The following is a 20168-nucleotide window of genomic DNA, read 5'->3' on the forward strand; positions in this document are numbered from 1 at the left end:
AGCTTATGTCCTCAAAAGTTGTGTATGAAGCTGAAACCAACAGAGAAGTTACACAAGAACGAGGAGGTGGGAGGAGAGGAAGTAGAGGAGAGGCTCAGTGCGCTCACCACGCGCTGCTCACTCCCCTTGCAAAAAAACCCGTCAAGTACCAAAGAGTGAGATCAGCACCGGATATAAGCTAGAACAGATTTCACAATAAAACGTAACGAGAAAAACAACTTTTCTCATACAGCTCTTAGTGATGCTGCGATAGGCTATGACTGCGACGGGAACTAGCGCACTGACACACTGGGATCCTATCTCTCCCCCACCCCCCTATATCTTATCTCATCTTAAAGCTGCTGTTGGTAGGAATGGTGTAAAAAAGGTTACTCATATATACTCGGTAATCATCGGTAAGTGGAGTTATTTGAGACTATTGCGAAATCTCTGCGTTTTCCAATACCTTTGTATCAAGCAATGTTATAATTCTCCTCATTCCCTGTATGACGGATCAATCATAGCTAAGCTCCAATCCTCTGTCCTGATTGGTTAAGGGGCGGCCCCTACTTCGTCCTCGGATTGGTTATGACACCGGCACTATCGTGATTGCACACGATTATCTGTGTTGGGGGGCTAAGAGGAAATCTGGTTGGGAGGGATAGTGTTGACATTCAAAGTCCCTCTCTCTGAACAGATGTTTACTCTGTGACTACCAACAGCAGCTTTAACAGGCAGAAACCTCGAGCAGAACCAGACTCATGTTAGACAGCCATCTGCCTTGACCAAGTTGGGGTTGGAAAGAGAGAGAGAGAGAGAGAGAGAGAGAGAGAGAGAGAGAGAGAGAGAGAGAGAGAGAGAGAGAGAGAGAGAGAGACATAGACAGACAGACAGACAGACAGACAGACAGACAGACAGACAGACAGACAGACAGATCGTAGTAGTAGGAGTTTATTTTGAAAAGTGTAACCGGAAGCTTGACACTTCTCCAGTTCACTTTACAGTGGTCCAGCCTAACAGGAGGAGTAAGAGGCGACACAGATAGGCGACCCACGGACAATATTTGGACATTACTGAAGTTCTTCGGGACCACCCAGTCACCGTTTGGACCTTTTTATTTTACCATGACACATTAAAGTGAGCAATACGTCAAATGCGTCTGAACGACTCAGGGGCGGAAGTGTGAGGAGGGGGAAGTTGTCAGGAGGTAGAGGAAAAATAAACCCCATAAAAAAGTGATTTTCCTGCGTCAAGTTCAAGGCAAATTTCGTGTTTCTAGAGTGAGGCTGGCCCTGGAGGACTTAAGGGCATGGACACCCACGTTAAGGAGGGACAGCTTTATGTGCAGCATCAGAAGTTTGGAAAGGTAAGTTCATCAGAAGAACAATTCTGTACTTATAAATTAAGGTATGGTGGTGCTGAAGATGTTATTTGACAGAGGTATATAAATGGTATTAATTATATTTAACCTGTGTAATATGATCAGATGAAGAAGCTTTTAAATTTGACTGAAACTTGTGCAACATTATCCACGAGACTCAAAAAACTTCATATGAATAAAGAAACCCCAAAGGTTGTGAGTTCAAAAGAGTCACCCTCCTGACTAAACAGTCTATACGTCCTTAAAGACATCAGAAATTCCCTAAAGGAACTTTAAAGAGTGATAAAGTTGTTCCATATGACTGTGAGAGATCAATAGCTGTCATGGCATTACGTCTTGTATTTAATGCTTACATGATTGATGTTAACATTTTGTTTCCGCCAGTTCTTAGTACATACTGATGCAATTACATACCCAGTACCTTCAAAGACAGAGCTACTGATGCAAAGAGAGGAAGTTATCAGTGTGTTAATGACTTGGTCTAGGTTTGATGCAATGGCTTAGATACTGTGCATGATGTGTCTTTGTTTATAAGCTGGTAAATGGGGGGTGCACGCACTGCAGGGATATTTAGTAGATTAAGTTGAAGTAAAAAAAAGGATGCAGAGAGGCCTCAAGCACTTTTATACAAAAGGGGGCAGACAGAATTAAAGGATAGGTTTGAGAGCAGCAAGACTAAACACAGTTAAATATCAGTTATAACAACTGTGTGTCTGTGTCTGTAGGTGTGTCAGTGTTTGTTTTAATGCTTGGCCTCTGTGCAACCTTGCCTGCAGTCTAAGTGCGCCGCTGGATGAGACCTCATTTGGTCTTTCAGATTTGTAAGCGGGTCTTTGTGTCTCTGACTCTCTCTTTGGTCATATGACATAGATCAACAGCACATCCTGGCCCTGCTTCCTGCTCTGAAATCTGGACAATAAATATTCATATTCCCAAAACAAAGATTCAATGTCTTTTTTAGAAGAAACTAAAATAGCAAATGAACAAGTTAGATCACTGTATTTATCAAAAACATGACATTATCTCTGCAGGGAGCAACAGTAAGGGTTTAAAAAAGCATTAGAGAAGAGAAGAACAGCACAGGAAGCTATATGTTGCCTTTTTTAAAGTGATGAAATTGGTGTGAGGTTTGCTGGGTGAATTATGCAAGAGTAGAAGCTGTCAGACGACACATGCACACTACTCTTTGAGACTCGAAACCATATGTTTGGTTGGAAAATGTGACTTGAGAGGGAGGTGGCATCATCCAATTAAGCTTTCTGTTTCTAACTGGTTTTAGTGAAACGCAAATGTAAATCGATTTAAACTCTACCTAAACCGCACTATCTACATACACACAGCACTGCATTTACACTTGTTACTGTTTAGTAATTTCTAAAGCTCTGTATCGTCGTTATATCCATGCCATAATTTGTAAACTCGTACTTAATGGGCGGCTGTGTTAACTGCAGTTGAAACTTATATTTCAATTAATACTGCATAACACTAAAATCAATCAATCAATCAATCAATCAATCAATCAATCAATCAATCAATCAATCAATCAATCACTACTCTACTTTTAGAGACTTTAGGTATAACAAGTGGTCCTGCCTGCTGGGAGTGTAGTGTTCTAGAGGGGCACAAGAGCACAAATATATCTGCCCTTCCGACTTGGAGGGCTGTCCGTGGCTCTTAGAAGCAATGTGGGAATATAGCTGCCTCTACTTGTATCTGCCTGTCTACCACACATGTAGTCATGCCCAAGATGCTCAGACCTGATTTTGGTAGTACATGGTAGATGGTGAAGGTAGATACAGCATGAGCCAGCTGACAGACAGGGTGTGTCAGACTACAGTGGTATTGCACACCCTAAGGCTGCATTTATACCCTGGGGATTCAAATCTAAAGTAATAGTTGCGTAATGGTTTTATGGGATTGTAATTTGGCCCCGCTTCATTTTTCATCACAACAAACATTACACATGCTCGGTATTTTTCCCACGTGAGATACACCAGATTATGTTTGGTATGACAGGTATGTAACATGGACAAGTTTGTAATTCTCCAAATATACTCTGCAGTAGACTTATATTCAGGAAGAAATGCATGACAATGTGATGCATTGATACAAAGAGCTGGTCCAGCCATAACAATAGACTATATCCAAAAGGAGGGTTTTAAAACTACTCTTAAAGTAGAAAGGGTGTCTGCTTCCTGTACCCTGACTGGTAGGTGAATCTTAAGGAGAGGGGTCTGATAACTGAAGGCTCTACCTCCCATACTACTATAGAGACGTATGCATGATGAGCAGGCCTGCATACTGGGAGTGTAGTCTTCTAGAGGGGTAATAGATCACTATGAGCTCTTTAAAATTTGAAGGTGCTTTGTAGATGTAGATGTAGATAAAAGGCAGTCCTTGAAATTTGTTGTGTTGGGACTTGAAGGAAAGATTCCTAACCATGGTGCTGGATGTCAGGCTGATGCCTTTAAGGCAGTTATATCATTAAAAATGTCTGAGGTGTTTGGGGTCAAAAACAATAACTTAAGTCATGTCTGAGTTGAGCTGCAAAAAGATTTCTGGTCATCTAGGTCTCTTTATCTTAAAGCATGCTTCTGGTTTGGGTAGCTGATGAATTTCTTCTGGCTTCACTGATTAGGATAGTCATGGGTCATCTGCATTACAGTGTTTCCTTAGTGTAAGCATGTATAAAGTGAAAAGAATCAGCCCGAGCAGCGAACTATGAGGACATTGATCTGATAAATATCATTTAAATCAAGTTAAAACTGGTTCCTGTATTGCCAAGTAATAGTTCAAGTCTCAAGGAGCGCACTGTATGAAGCAATTCAGTGCAGTCTCCATGCTATGGTGGACTCCAAACCTTGCCTCAATCAAATGTAGGCTTAAAAAGAGTTGTAATTACAGCTACTTTAAATGACTGTAGTAAATAGTCTGTCACTAAAGACATGTTGAGCATTAAGCAAAGAAGGGCTAACTAAGAGAAGGCCTTCTTCCAGCAGCTTAGTCAGTACCAGATTTAAAAGACAGGTTGATCGAAGACACCGTTCAATGTAATTCAATAAGAGGAATAAACAGAACATCCTACTTTTGGTCAGTCATCATTGTTTAGCTTTCTAAACTGAATCTCCTGCAGCTTCTGACTTTTGCCAACAAAATTTTGAAGTGTGGACTTGAAGTGACTTGAACTATTTTGTGTTATTTTTTGTACCAAATAATTAATTAACAGCATTGCATAGAGTTTAATGAGTCAAAAAATATACAGTTTGTAGCTCCACCAGCTTACTTTAATTTACCATGCAGGTTTTGAGCTTTACATTAGCCTCTGAGTCATGTTGGACAGGAAGTCAAAAAGAATACATTTTAAGCTATATAGTGTTAGTACAATTATAATAATAATAATAATAATAATAATAATAATGATAATAATAATGCATTTTATTTATCACGCACTTTACATTCTGGAAAAATCTCAAAGTGCTACAGGACATATTAAAAGGCAGTAAGAATAAAAACTAGGTTTAAAACAGACGGTAAAATGCAGACACTTGTTAAAAGACACTGTGGTTAAATAAAACAAGTAAAAGCAGCAGGGGAGGTCAGATAAAAAACTATGGATAAAACCAGGGAAATAAAAACCAGGGAAATGCCCTCTGAAACAGTAGAGTTTTTAGTCCCAGCATGATTTCACTGATTATTGTAACCTCTATCCTGAAATATTTTGTGCCACCTGTTGCAGGATGCAAAGCATGTACAGTACTTTGGTTACAGAATGTTCTGACATATTTCTAGTTACTTATTATGTTGCAGTACTACAAAGCTTTTTCAAGTAATCCGTTTTTACAAGTCTGTCTATTTAAGTTTTTTGTTGGAGTTTCTAAGTCCAGTTGATCTGTATAGGTCACAATAAAGGGAAACCAAAGCATGCCAGTGTACTCTTTACTTTGCTGAACCCCCCACCGCTCTTTTATTCTCCTGCTGTCCCTCTGTTAGGGTCCGGGCATGTGAAAAGCTGCCATTATGTTATTTTGGTGGGTACAGCAGCACGCTGAGGTTAGGGCAGCAGCCATGTGGTTAAACCATTGGTCTCTCTCTCTCTCTCTTTCTCTGTCTCTCTCACACACAAACTCCTCTCCTTCTTTATTTCTCTCCTTCTTTTAAAAAAACTTTATTCACACATTAATTACAGGTATACACAATCAGACTAGCTTCATGAGTTGCTCGTTATCGAGAGAAATGGATGCCGGTTCTTGAACACACTGTTAGTCTCTTAAACACAAGCGCAGATAACCACACACACTTCTCAGCGTAATTGAGGTCTGTCTGTGGCCAGCGGGCACAGGGTTGAGTAGTTTAACTGAACAGCAGTATTACAGAGATACATTAGTCAATGTTTCCATCTGTCACACGGTTCTTTGGTCTGCAAGTGCACATACACCCCTGACAGGATGTTATATTATCTCTATTTATTGAAATCAATCGACTGAAATTTGAACCACAGTTTATTTTATGTTGAATTAACATTTTCTTGTTTCTAAGGAACTGATTTGTTTGAGAGACAAAACTCAATTTAAAATATACTATCAATAACAAATATAGTATGTAGTGGTTAATTGTAATAAAAAGTAAAGTCTGCCTTTACCAGTTTCAACAAGTAGTTCCCGAGGCTAATGACTTCCTCTGTGGATATTAAAATATTAAAATATGAAACACAGTGCAGGCTTGTGACAAATCTATTGTCTCAAAATGTAATTCAATTTTAGATCTGTATACAATAATAGACACTGTACTTATTTTAAAATGGACTGTCCTGTAACAAAAAAACTGTCTACAAGACATGGCCAGAGAAAGCACTGGTATTGGTCCTCTTCTGTTGCAGCTTAGCTTCATCCAAATGCACTCAAAAAAATGTCAACACAAGTCAACATTATCTCAAGACGGTATTACAAACATAGAAGGTCTAGACCGTACTCTATGTTACATTATTAACAAAGACCCAACATCAAGACAGGATAAGATCCAGTCCCCTCTTACAGACAGGACTCAATCTGATCTCATCTTAATCCATCATGAGCAGAGCACCTCAGTATTAGCTAGTTACAGTGGCAAGGAAAAACTTCCCTTAACAGGCAGAAACCTCCAGCAGCACCAGACTCAAGTTAGACAGCTATCTGCCTTGACCAAGTTGTGGTTAGTAATAAGAATGAATAATATGACAAACATGATGCAAAAAAATTAACCAAAAACAGAAATGAACACTTCTTGCTCTTTGTGAGCGTTGTATATTTTACATTGCCCAAAAAAACAGGGGGATCCTCCTCCTCCAGGAATCTAAACATTAAAGTCATGGTTTCGTGTTAGAGTATTGATACATTTCTGCTTATGTTTTCAAAAAGAGTAGTATCATCTCTCTCTCTCTCTCTCTCTCTCTCTCTCTCTCTCTCTCTCTCTCTCTCTCTCTCTTATTCTCCTCTATCCCTCTTTCCAACCCCAACTCAGTCAAGGCAGATGGCTGTCTGACATGATTCTGGTTCTGCTCAAGGTTTCTGCCTGTTAAAAGGAATTTTGTCCTTGTTGTTGTAATCAGCTAAATACTGCATGACAATTGCACCTTGCAATATTTAGATGAGATAAGATCAACTTTGGTCTGTTGCTTTTGTTGCTCATAAAAAGATGTAAGTGTTAAGTTCACCCTGTTTCATAACCAGTTCAAAACTTCAGACTGAAGATTTTGGTAATTTCAAGCTAAACTTGTCACTGAGAACCAAATCAAAAAGCTGTAATCAATGCAACATGGCTTTTTGTGTTTATAAGCATTTAAAACATGAAACCAAATGTGAAATATTGAATTCTGCGTTCATTTCTTTCCAGTCTGAAGTAAGTAACGTTATCTGCAGTAATATCTCAATGCACTGATCAATGACAGCTCTCAAGATGTAATAGAACAAAAAGTACTACAAGTACCGATCTCTTATCACTGTTATGCTGACGACAGGCAACTGTATATTTCTTTTAAACCTGATGACACTGAAAAACTGTCTCCTCAGCTTGGTTGTCTGTCTGCCATACAGGACAGGGTGAAGGACAATTTCCTTCAGTTGAACACCAAAAAAACAGAGGTCCTCATTAACGCCTCCGACAGCAATGCGGCCAAGGTTACTGGTTATTTGGGTTTTCTTTCTACCTCTGTAAAAAAAATCTTGGGGTTATTTTTGATCATGGAATGCTTTTGACCAACACATTAAATCTATAACCTGTTCATGTTTCTTCCAACTAAGATACAGATAAAAATTTTATTGTCACGCAGAGTTAGAAAAACTGGTTCATGCTTCAATTTCCTCACTGCTCGATTACTGCAATTCTCTTTTCACCAGCCTCATTAATTTTTTTCTTGACTGACTACAATTAATCCAAAACACTGCCGCAAGACTGTAAACCAGATTACCAGAGTAAAAAAAAACACATCACCCCCATTTTATTCTCCTCACATGGCTGCCAATCAAATTCAGAGTACAGTTTAAGATCCTTGTATTGACATATAAAGCTCTCCAAACTCAAGCACCCTCATGAATCTCTGACCTGCTCCATCCTTACACCCCCAGTAGACCCCTCAGATCTTCTGACCATGGTCAGCTTGCTGTGCCTCGTGTTAGGCTACAAACAAAAGGCGACCCTTCCTTTGAGCTTGTGGCTCCAACTCTGTGGAACAATCTTCCAGCCCAAGTGTGCTGTGCTGTTTCCACTGAAGCTTTCAGAGAGCAGCAAAGATCAAATGATGCTGTTTTACACTGACAGCTGGAGTGTAAAGAATAAATGAATGCATTAAACTGCTACATAAACAGTCTAAAAGCAAAGTGTTGCGATTCTATATGTTATCATGACGTTTCACATGTAGGTCAGTGTGACAGTTAATATAATGTTCTGTTTAAGCGCTGTATTAGAGTGAACACAGTCATGAACTTATATAAGAGTTGACTCACTTGTGTTAATGCCTACAGGCAGGAGAGCAGTGAGGAAGTTGCTCTCCCCTCTGTCAAGATCTTTTTGCATAATTTCCACTCGGTGTATAAGCGGCTGATAACGGTCTGTTGCCTTATATGGAGCATCTGTTTCACACTCATCACAGGACCGTGATATTGAAACAGGAGTTCATGTATTGTTCTTACCGCTGATCGTGTGAAGATATTTCTGTTTGAATGTGTGTGCACAGCAACAGACGGTCCAGAATGCACCAAGGGGATAATGAAAACAGCGCATAGAGGCGAATGTACACATATACACATATACATGCAGAACTGTGACAAGCATGGATGCAGAAGAGAATCTTGGGTAATAACAATCCCACACACTTCCTGTCCTTTCTGACAGTTAATGGTAACAGGTTGGAATGTGGGTGTGCATTGTCTCTCCCTCTCTCTCTCTCTCTCTCTGTGTGTACCATAGACAGATATAGCTGGAAGTCATGTGTCCATTGTTTGTTTTTTATAACTGGTGACACTTTTGCAGGTGTGTTTAACAAGTTGCAGTGGGAAGTACAGTATATTGGCCTGTGGCTGCATTTACCTCGAACAATCTCACGTTTCTCTTATTTTCCAGCTGTGAATGCTGCCTTAGCTTTCACTTCACTACATGAATTTATCAGTTTAAGTTAACATACAGATCCATATTTTACTGGCAAAATACATACCTTTATATAATTCAACACACTGTTTCAGTTTTAACTTCCCAAAAGAACATGACTTGGTCAAGGCAGATGGCTGTCTAACGTGAGTCTGGTTCTGCTCAAGGTTTCTGCCTGTAAAAGGAAGTTTGTCCTTGCTGCTGTAACTAGCTAAATACTGTGAGGTGTTCTGCTCATGGTGGATTAAGATGAGATCAGATTGAGTCCTGTCTGTAAGATGGGACTGGATCTTATCCTGTCTTGATGTTGGGTCTTTGTTAATAATTTAACATAGAGTACGGTCTAGACCTGCTCTGTTTGTAAAAGCGGCTTGAGGTAACATTTGTTGTGATTTGGCAAATATTGATTGATTGATTGGGCATCACAACAAGCAGCTACAACAGTCAAATGTTAAAAAATCAACCTAAAATTATGAATCAACAACATAATGTCAAATCTTTTATCACCCAATAAGGCATCATTTTGGCTGCACAACTTTTTCACTTTTGTTGCTTAAAATACATTTTAGAAATAAGTTGTTGAATGCAAGACTTTTACAGGTTTACTGAACATATACTTATATTCTTTGAGGAAAGACTAAAACCACTTACTTACGTGTTGCAGAACAATACAAGATGGGTGTGAGACATGACAATACAATATATAATAAATCCTGTATTGGAATATTGTTTGTGTGTGTGTCTTTGTATGTTTGCATTGTAGCAAATTGGACAGTGGTTTGAGATTAACTGAGTCGGGGAAATAATGGAAACAAATCTGAGGAGGTTGAGCTAAGTAAATAATAAACAGAAAGACCAAACATTACGATAAAAATAAATGTATCAATTAATAATTACATTGAATTAAAAATATAATAATAATAAAATAATAAATACATAAATAAATTAAAGATGAATAAATCATAGCCGTAATAAAAATTATAAATGGTCAAAAAACAAAAAACAAAAACCCCACATTCTGTTGCTACTGACAAAACATTAGTTTGCTGCTGGAGCCACTAAAAGACTAACCCAAGTGCAAGTTATGTGCAGGCTATTTTTATAACCGCCTCATTTGAGGTTATGGTTAGTGTTATTCTGCTCACTTAGCCTAGATGAGCTTCATTTACATCATGGAAATTTTTGAAAAGTGAAATACGATTTAACAAAAAGTTACAGAGGATTTTACACATCTAGCGAAGAGGACAAACTAACAGGTTATGTCACATTCACAGTGTGTCTTTTTGTCTATTACTCCATCCGTCCAAGGTAGTCAAAAGATTTTCAAACTGCTGACCTGATGTCACAAACTCAGCTCTCACACTTCTGGGTAGCGTCCCCCCCACTGTGTGAGTGTAGGGGAACATATTCAACTCCATTTCTGTTACTGGTAATGAAGCTAAGGTGAGGAATAGCTTGATGCTGGGCAGCCAAACAAGCACGTACAAACGTGCAGGGGGTACAAGGGATGACAGGGACTTCCCGGAGTAGCGCTGGGGGTTGTTGTCTCATACAGTTTTACTGTAAACACATGTATACAAGTTTCTGCAGTGACACATAACCTTGTATGAAGATGGTTATCATGTCTATAGTTAGCGTTTAACATCTGGATTCTGAAACACTTACTGAGCCTCTTATCTTTCACCATTGCGTGTCATGTCGTTTGGTCATGTCCTTTTTTTGTCCCTGCAGAGGAAGAGATCATTGTTAGCTTTTGCTTCCTCTCTTCTGCACAAAGGGAGAGACGACGCACCTGTTACCTAGTTTGAACCAGCATATAACCCTTATAGCTGTAGTATCCTTCATATTACATGAACAAAATACTAACTCAACTGTAATTCTCTCTGCGGGTGTGTACAAAATATTACCCAAGTCCAAAATAACATGTTTTCAATTTACTAAACTAGTAATGAGACAGAAGGAAGTACACATCTATTCTGGATTCATTATTTTTTAAATCTAATTTAACCTCAGTGTTAGTCGTCTCAGCAAACTTCGACTCATTTTCTCACCTCACCTTATTTGATATTTGAACAGAGCTGTTATTCTCCCTACAACGTGTGGTGACTAGTGGAAAGAATAGTGTGCAGAGCTGACTCAAAATTGTAACATTTATCATCACATGCTTCCTAAATGAGGCCAAGGTTAGTAAAATCAGAACGCACCATTTCACCTTGACTCACTTTTACTATCTTATTTGAGTCTTTACTGTGACTCACTTTTACTCTTATTTGTTGTAAATTGCATTTTACTCTATCCTGCTACCATCTAAAAAAAACAAACTTACAAAGTGTTCCTCTTTTCCTTGACAGCTGTGAATGAAACCAATGTTTATTTGAAAAAAAATCAATCAATCTTTATTTGTATAGCGCCAAATCACAACAAACATTATCTCAAGACGCTGGTCTAGACCGTACTCTATGTTATATTATTAACAAAGACCCAACATCAAGACAGGATACGATCTAGTGCCCTCTTACTGACAGGACTTGATCTTACCTTGACTTAATCCACCATGAGCATTGCACCTCGCAGTATTTAGCTAGTTACAGCAGCGTGGAAAAACTTCCTTTTAACAGGCAGAAACCTCGAGCAGAACCAGACTCATGTTATTAGACACACATCTGACTGGACCGAGTTGGAGTTGGAAAGAGGGATAGAGGAGAATAAGAGAGAGCGATGATAGTGATGAGACGGAAAGAAGTAGTAGAAGTAGTAACTGTTGTCGCTGGAGTCTGGAACGTCCACTGCAGCAGGACGTCTACAGCAGGGGTTCCCAAAGTGTGGGTTGGGACCCCCTGAGGGGTCGTGAGACACAAATGGGGGGTCATGAGATGTCTTCCAGAATTGTTTTGTTATTTGTTTTGTTAAGTTATGTCTAAAAAATAGTAAATATTACCCATTATAGTAAACAATATGTCCAAAAATAGTAGCTAAACTTGAAATAAAAACTTGAAAATAGAAAATGTAATGAGTTTTCTTTTTGCCAGATGACTCCTAAGTTTAAGGTTAGTGAACAGTTAATTATCAAAAGCATCAGTAGCAGAAGGTTAATTCATAACAGCACAGGAAACACAGCCACATGCTCATATAGGTAGGCTAATTTTCAGCAGACCAGCTAAATGAAGCCACATTAAATCACTTTGAGGGACAGTGGGGGTCGCGAGTCTTTGGCATCTATATTTTAGGGGTCACAGGCTGAAAAGTTTGGGAACCCCTGGTCTACAGCAGCGACTCACCATGTAATGAGCACAGATAAGAGAGAAAATAATATACAGTTAAATGATAAACTCACTGGATTGTCACTTTATGATCTGAAACAAAGCCACAGAGTCAAAGCAGGCAGAAACCTCGAGCAGAACCAGACTCATGTTAGACAGCCATCTGACTCGACCGATCAAGCCAAGAAACTCTGTATGGTGACCTGAGTCTTATTTTCATGGATTGTAATAACTTATTTACCAAGTAAAAGCTATAGGCTATAATGTTTATACAATATACATCCCACAGACACAGATTAAGCATTTTCTCAGAAAAAACATATTTATATCTCTGTTGTTCATATCTTGTCTGTCAGGTGCTAAATGCTCAACCATGTTCAAGCTAGCTACTAACTTTGTCTGAGTGTTGCAACAGTGCAGATGAGAGCATTCAAGACTTAACCACAACATTCACCCTTGAAATAGCTGGCTGCAAGATGTCATAGTTAGTTGAACACAGTCATTTATTCTGTTTTTCAGTGAAAATATAATTGGTGCAGCTGTATATGTTCATTTTTTGAAACAATTCCTCTTTTTCCATTTATTAGAAATGGAAGAAAAATTGGTTTGTCCTCTACCCTGCCAGCCAGAACGGCATCGCCCGCCTCGAGTTCTATGACTCGCCCTCAGGAGGAAGTGGTGGGGCCAGCGGAGGCTCAGGAAGTGGGTCCAATGAGAAAACCAGGAAGCTTGACAAGAAGATCATCCGCTTGTCTGAATGCATTTCCATCCTGCCGGCCCTGATGGAGAACTGTCCCAAAGAAAACATGTCAGCGTTCTGTGTGGAAACCAATGACAAGACGCATGTGTTTGCTGCAGAGAAGAACGCCGCCCAGGAATGGATGGATACCATGTGTGACATTGCGTTTCAGGTATCCTTACAGTTTTCACCCACTTGCATGTGTCAAAGGAAACAAATGAACAAAGCCCACAGTGTGTTTACTTTGGGAGATCGTGTGACCAAGATGTGTGTGAGATGTACTACATGTGTGAATTTTTTTCAGTCTTAGCTTCCTCCATGTCTGTGTTTTGCTCTATTTAAAAATGTTTTTGCCCTCACTGACTCTGCTCTCATTGGTTTTTACTGAAGACAAAAAACTGTAGTTGTGTTGAAAAAGTTAAAGACCTGCAGCCATAGATTTAGTTTTCATCAGGGATTTACAACAACTTTGTTTTTGTTTATGTATAAGAATGAGTCATCCAAGATTTCCCACATAGCCCTGGGGTCTCTATGTGGGCTACAGCTTCTATTGTGTGCACTTTCACGCACACACAAACATCAGTGTTACACATGTTTACAGAGAGGAAGCTAGAGGGAGTTTCCAGTAGGACTTCATCTGCTTTGTTCTCTGTTGATCTCACTCAGCTTCTCTAACTCTTCTTTTTACACTGTCCTTTGACAAAGGACAATATAGCAACAAGGGAAATTATATTTCCCCACTTATTTGGTTATGGAAACGGCATCGTCTGGTTACAAAAGACGATCAAAAAATTGAGTTGGTATCTTTTTCCAACTTGTCTTTCAGAGAGCACATTCAGTAGGTTACTTAAAAGCTGAAGGTTTACTTGGATTTTACTAAATTAAGTTCTGATCTGCTCTTTTTTTTAAAAAATGTTTTTCATATTCGAGTGGAACCCGACACTTTTTAAAAACATTTTATAGATTTGAGGGGCATCAAGAGGGGGCTTTTTTTTAACGTTATAAACATTTGAGGTTCATACAGAGGGCTCTTTATTGTTATTTTTAGATATGAGGTGTATCCAGAGGGAAAACATTTGGACTAGCTTTCCTCCCTTTTAATTTCAAAGGATGGAATTCACAACCTTTATTTGTTGGACTTTGTAATTTGTCCTTCTTAAAGTCAAAACTTAGTTGGGATAGAATAATTATATATAACAAGTATATGTTTGTCATATAAAAATACATATAATACAATATCTATGATATCTATATAACACAGAACAACAAACTGATTTTCAGTTGCAAAACGTAGTTAGCCTGAATGTTTTTGAATCCTTGATTCATAAAAGTTGTGAATCCAGGCTTTCTGTAGGCTTACTGCTTTTTAAACATTTTTTACCGCTGGTTCTACTGTACGAGTAACATTTTTTTTGGGTGTTGCTGCCATATTTGGCCTTGAGGAAGAAATCTCTGACAGGACAAACCTGGCTAAATGAAGGTTAAATTAATACAAAAATCTAAACAGAACAAAACGCATTGCAGTGTCTAAACACTTAGGTATTAAATGCTTATACAATGCCTCTAAAAAGTTTACAGCTGGTTGACTTTTAATGGCTCTATGTGTGCACAGGGAGGAGGTGGCAGTAGCGACAGTACTGCTGCAGACTCTAATGGTGGACCCAAGGACCTGCAGATGGCTGAAAACCTCATCTACTACTCCAGAGAGGAGGGTAAAGAGACAAAACAATCCTTTATTTTTTTCTGTTTTGTTTGACCTTGATTAAACCAGGAGTGAAGGCGTAGTGAGAATTAAGATTGCTACCTCAAGAGTGTCCTGACAGAGCAAGAACATGGCATGGCTATAGAAGAAATGTTAACATTTTTATACACAAAAAGAGAAAAGTTTACTACATAAAAAATAAATATCAGTATTCAAAAGAGCTACAGCTAAATGTAATGGCATCAGGGCACTGAGGATAACTTTTATAATACAACTTAAAACAACATAGAGATAAAAAAATACTTTCTATCTATTTCAGAGCAAATCTCAAGAAAAAATGAAGACCATTTGGAGCAGAGAATGTAATCTAAACTCAAGCATTTTCCCTGTCTTCTGTTGGCAGTTAACGAGTTTTGGGTGAGCGTTCAACGTACTGATGCTTCAGAGCGCTGCGGGCTGACGGGCAGCTACTGGCTGAAAGCAGAAAATGACGTCTTAATCTTAAAGGATCCAAAGACCAAAAGGAGCATCCTGGTGTGGCCTTATAAGCTGCTGAGGAGATATGGGCGAGACCGGGTGGGTGTTAAGATGTTTTTGTGGGGTTCCAAAATGATAGAGCTGGATCACACATGATGTGTCAGGCATAGGAAGTGGTTGTGTAAATTTAGTGCTAATAACACTTTTAGCGGTAGTGTGTGAGTGTGCATGTGTTCACAGCACAGTTAGGTGATGTCACGAGACACTTAGCAGGTAAAAAGTGAATACTGTATAACTGATCTGTAGACGTATGCATGTGCACTAATGGTTGTGAGGTAGGGTGGTTGTTAAGTATTAATGTTTTCTATGTATGTTAGCTTGTACAGACTGTGGCAACAAATTTCCCTGCTTTGGACAATGAAAGTCTATCTAGTATCTAGTATGAGTTGGAATTGGAAAATAACAAGATTAATAAAATATAGCTCTAAAGTAAAAGTAAGCAGTGTTTTTTTATGATTTATATTGTGCAGAAGAACTAAGATAATACAAGTCGGGGGCACTAATCAATCAGTCATTGGGTCAAGTCAAAAACTCATATAATCTAGGAAGAAGTTACACAAACAGATAATTAGAGACAAAACAAAAACAAAACAAAGAAAATCAAAATATGAGAAAAACTGTAGATAACGATATAAAAAAGACCAAAACAAAGACAGGAGGAAAGAAAGAGAAACGCAAGCAGTGTCAGAAGTTTTGTTCTTTGCCTTGAAAGAGACAGAAGAAGGAAAAGAGGTGGGTTTATGTGTGAAATTATGAATGTATTGGTATGTATTTGCCTGTTGTGGTTTGAAAGGTGATAGTGAAGAATATTAGGGACTGCAGTGGCAGTTTCAGACTGGTGCTCCACTGTTGATGATATGAGTGTAAGTGGAAGGAAGGGCCTGTGGAGACCAGCCCGGTTCTATTTTTCTGGCTGGACCCAGAAAAATCAGCCTCCAGGCCCTCAGGCCCTCAGATTGCAGAACCCAGCCAGTTTAAGATATGAGCATATAAGGGGTCCACCAGACCCAGAGGAGGGAGGCCCCCCTCATGCATCGTTATCTTAGAAACAAGAAGTCCAGGTTATTCCCACAGACTGTACAATCAATGGAAGTTGCATCCCTCCGTGACGTCACCAATTTGTTTCTGAAGCCTTGTTTTGAAGTCAATCATTGGCGGAAGCCATATTGGAAATGCTGAACTCAACCTTACTTCTGTTAAGGTAATGTGAGGTAAAGAGGCGGGCTTTGAGCCTCCTCGCCAACAGCTACAGTGTTCCCGCCTGTCAGTGTGTGCCGATCGATGAGCTGTTCAGACTACACACATTTTTCGAACCAGGCTGTAAACATGTTTATTTCTGCAGTAAAGATCGGCTTTTTTCAATTGGTGTGTATGTGGTTTCCGGTACTTCTGGAGCCAGCCTCAAGCAGACTCTCAAGAAACTGCAGTTTTTAACACTTCCACATTGGCTTCAATTCTCGCAGCCTTAGGTTGCCGCTTGGTTATTCCACATGTTCGGTTGGAGAGATTTCTGTTAGTTATTCGTTGAAATTTCCACCAGGCTGTCAGGGTTTGTTGCTATAGTAGAATTTAGAAACAGGGATGGCATTTGATGGCAGGGGATATGAATGGGAAGATTGAGATGTGAATTTCTTTACATAATTGTTCAAAATCTATCAAGGAGTGGTCCGATTCAGTGGGATTGGTCCATTTGTGAATGTCTTGAAGTTGGTCGACATTAAGGTAGTGGAGTGGAGTGAAGTGTGCTTCAGTGGAAGAAGAAAGTAAGCATTCTTTTAGTGTAAATGGTAAAGGCACTATATTTATTTATTGTTCTTATATGTCAGAATCACCCATTGCCACTACATTCATACATTATTGGCAAAGGCCACCAAGTTAGTGCTCATTAGTATTAAATAATCCCTTTCACAGACCACTGGTACAGCCACCAGGGCAGTTTTGGGGTTAGGTGCCTTACTTAAGGACACTTAAGCATTGAATACCCAGCCTTCCAAATTAGTAAAACCTACTCTACTCTTGAAACCTTATAAGATAACAGATGGATAAATGATTGGGAAAGAGTGCAGGGTCTTCACTTACAACTTTCCATGAATTCAGTCACATTTCAGTATTTATTTTTTCAGCTTGTATATACTTTACCAAATAAAATGCAACAACCTTCCGACCCTTTTCCTTTCCTCTTGTTTTCTAGGTAATGTTTTCATTCGAGGCAGGCAGACGCTGTGACTCAGGCCCTGGTAACTTCACTTTTGAGACAAAGCAAGGCAACGAGATCTTTCTGCTTGTGGATCAGGCCATCCAGTCCCAGAAGGCAATGGCAGAGGAGCGCCACCTCAGCTGCCCCATCAACTTTGACCCTGACTGCCCTGCCTCACTGCAGCACATTCGCAATGCTGTTCCCAGTGGCATGGTGGCGACGGGAAGTGGAGATAGCAGCAGCTGCAGCAGTCGGGAGGCAGACGGGGATTCAGGAGGTAGCAAACCAGGCTCAGCTGATGGCGTGCTTGGGAAGAGAGAAGGTGGAGATGGAGGAGGAGGGAGGGGGCAAGGAACATTGGCACACAAAGGGAGGTGTTTGCCAGAACCACCAGCCATTTTGAGTCACTTAGGAGGAGGGGGAACTCCTCCTAAGTCTCCCAGGGTGCAGGCTACCACTAAAGGTCTTTCTCCACCTGATGGACATGCAGGTCTTTACTCCGAGCCAGCAGATTCAGTCCGTCTTCCTCCGCCTAGTGCTGACTGCCTCTACTCTGACCCAGTGGACAGCATCAAGGGTCAAAGCAAACCCAGCAACCCATCTCACCATCCAGTGCCCACCCCACGCCTTCGTCCAGTTGGAGACGAGGCTTCAGGTGGTGGTATCCAAGGGGAACAACACCATGATGGCAGCAACCATAGAATGCAACCAGACCTGTATTCACATGTCTATGATCACATCAGCCTGGAGCTGAGCCAAAAAACAAGTGCAATGAGTCTAAACGGGGCAACAGGAGGAGGAAGAGGGGTGAATAGCAACAGGCGACCCCCAGGAGGTCAAGCAGAAGGTGCTTCCTCAACTTCTGCTCCTCTTCAGGAACACATATATGATGAACCAGAGGGTTGCGCCAAAGCAGGTGCCGCTATCTTAGTCAGTTCTGTAGTCAGTACATATGAGGAGGCCCAACCCAACATCCAGAGAAGACAGGAAGAGGTGCTGGAAGCAAATTACAACACCCCTTCCCATGGAAAAGTGTTGGAGCCTCACAGGGACTCTCCAATGCAGCTAGGCCGGAGCCGCGGCACACCGCAACCTCCAGCTCCAAGGTGGCCCAAACCTGTCACTGCCCCGAAACCAAGCAGGAGCCCTTTTGGGCGGAAGGAGCCAGTGCCACTCCCTCCTGGTAAACATGGGGGACCTGGCAGTAATGTGAACAACAACAACAATATTTGGGGAGGAGAAGAAGGAGAAGGGGGACGAGGAGGAAGGGAGCTGTACAGCAAAGTCTCCAAGCAGAAAAGTCAAGCTGCTAACTCGTGGTACAGCCAGCAAAACACTCCCTTGTTAAGATCGCCTGATATAATCTATGACAATCTGGGAGATGTTTGAAATCCTTTTCTAAACCAGAAGTGATTCAATTGTGAAAAAAGGAGATGATGCTAATGCAGATAATACGAGGCTGTGGGCAAAGTTTTGGTCGTTGATTTTAATCTTGCGTTTTTGTAAGGTCTTAGCCTATTTCTTCAGTCCATGGAAAAATTATCTGAGGCAGTACATTCATTTGGATTAGACTCGCTCTGGACCATGAGGTGACCACAATATGCAAGCTTTTGAAACACAGAGCACAACTATGAAAGGGCCACCCTCTGTGGTGTCTATGTTTGAGAAAAAGTGAGTGTTTGCATGGTCAAACCCATAATTGGAGTACCAATCCACAGTGTGGTTAGAACCAGCCACTTCACTTGGACACACACTAGCACACAGACACACACAGGTTTGCCAAGAGGAGCTCAGCTGACAGGCCTCAGTTTAACAAGCTGTGAGAGCGGCTTGGCACTTCTTTTACTAAATGTGGGCCATGAGTATGAAGGGACTGTGAAACATGTTTTTGCACTGCTGCATTTGTGTTTCAGTTTTGGACAATGTGACTGCAGGGATTTGTTGTTAAACTGGTTTGAAGAATCCAAAAGGAGCTTTGTTTTCTGTTAGTGCTGTTAGTGCTGCCTGCCTGCCTTGTTATCCTGAACCCTAGTACAACTTGGAGGTTTAATAATCATTACCCCAGGATATCAACATGCAATGTGGTTGTATCTTAGGATCCACTGAATACTTGTTTTGGAAGAAGGGGGCATAAGTACTCCATGTGGGTCATCAAGGGGTCTAAAGGTCAGATGTGTCCTATGTTGCTATTAAATTACAAAGGCAACTTTCTGCAAAAGTTAATATTTAACAAAAGTATGTATGGACAAACTAATTATGAAACTAATTGATTCCCTGTAATGTCTCATTATGTATATGTATGTTTTCAAAACAGCTGTGCTGTGTGTAAATATGACTAATAATAAACATTCCTTCAAAGACTTTAAATATTGCTCCCCTGTTGATCTATAAATAAAGGAACCTCTGTGTTTGGTATTTCAGTACTCCTACTCAGTGTGTTGGTCCCATCAAGAACAAATGAGACAAAGTTTTGGGGTTTCAAAGACTTCACGTCCTGGACCAAACGGGACAGTTAAACAGTCTGACCTCATCCTCCACCTCACTCCCTCTGCCACGCTCTGTTTTTGTTGTTGCAGTTGGTTTCCAACCACTTAATCACACCGTTAAAACTGAGCCTCAACAAACGAAACAAAGACGTTCTTTCTTTTTTTTGTCTTTCTTCCTTCCTTTCTCCCTTTCTGGACTAATTCTGTTGTTTGGTTGCTCTGGCGACAGTTAATGGCGGCTGGTTTGTGTCAGACACGCTCTGCATTTTA

At 40.2% G+C, this 20168-nt stretch overlaps 2 protein-coding genes across 2 annotated transcripts in view; one reads left to right on the forward strand and one right to left on the reverse strand.

The window, feature by feature from the left end:
- The first annotated feature begins 888 nt into the window (after nucleotides 1–888).
- On the forward strand, nucleotides 889–19779 carry dok1b (docking protein 1b). Its single transcript, XM_034676430.1, has 6 exons — nucleotides 889–1116; nucleotides 1259–1345; nucleotides 12825–13148; nucleotides 14589–14688; nucleotides 15082–15254; nucleotides 17407–19779. The coding sequence occupies exons 2-6, from the start codon at nucleotides 1289–1291 to the stop codon at nucleotides 18799–18801; spliced, it is 2049 nt and encodes a 682-aa protein (XP_034532321.1). The 5' UTR covers nucleotides 889–1116; nucleotides 1259–1288; the 3' UTR covers nucleotides 18802–19779.
- The window catches only part of m1ap (meiosis 1 associated protein), a 61314-nt gene continuing 51788 nt past the window's right edge, over nucleotides 10643–20168 (reverse strand). Inside the window, exon 14 of the mRNA XM_034676431.1 lies at nucleotides 10643–10702. Coding sequence (XP_034532322.1) covers nucleotides 10658–10702 — 45 coding nt within the window. The 3' untranslated portion in view covers nucleotides 10643–10657. The remainder of the gene's footprint in view (nucleotides 10703–20168) is intronic.

Source organism: Notolabrus celidotus, chromosome 23 (assembly GCF_009762535.1).
Source record: "Notolabrus celidotus isolate fNotCel1 chromosome 23, fNotCel1.pri, whole genome shotgun sequence".
Lineage (NCBI taxonomy): Eukaryota > Metazoa > Chordata > Actinopteri > Labriformes > Labridae > Notolabrus > Notolabrus celidotus.

Coding starts and splice junctions, on each gene's coding strand:
- dok1b (XM_034676430.1), top strand. CDS start 1,289: ATGGACACCCACGTTAAGGAGGGACAGCTTTATGTGCAGCATCAGAAG. Junction 13,149..14,588: donor TGTGTGACATTGCGTTTCAG/GTATCCTTACAG, acceptor ATGTGTGCACAG/GGAGGAGGTGGCAGTAGCGA. Junction 15,255..17,406: donor GGAGATATGGGCGAGACCGG/GTGGGTGTTAAG, acceptor CTTGTTTTCTAG/GTAATGTTTTCATTCGAGGC.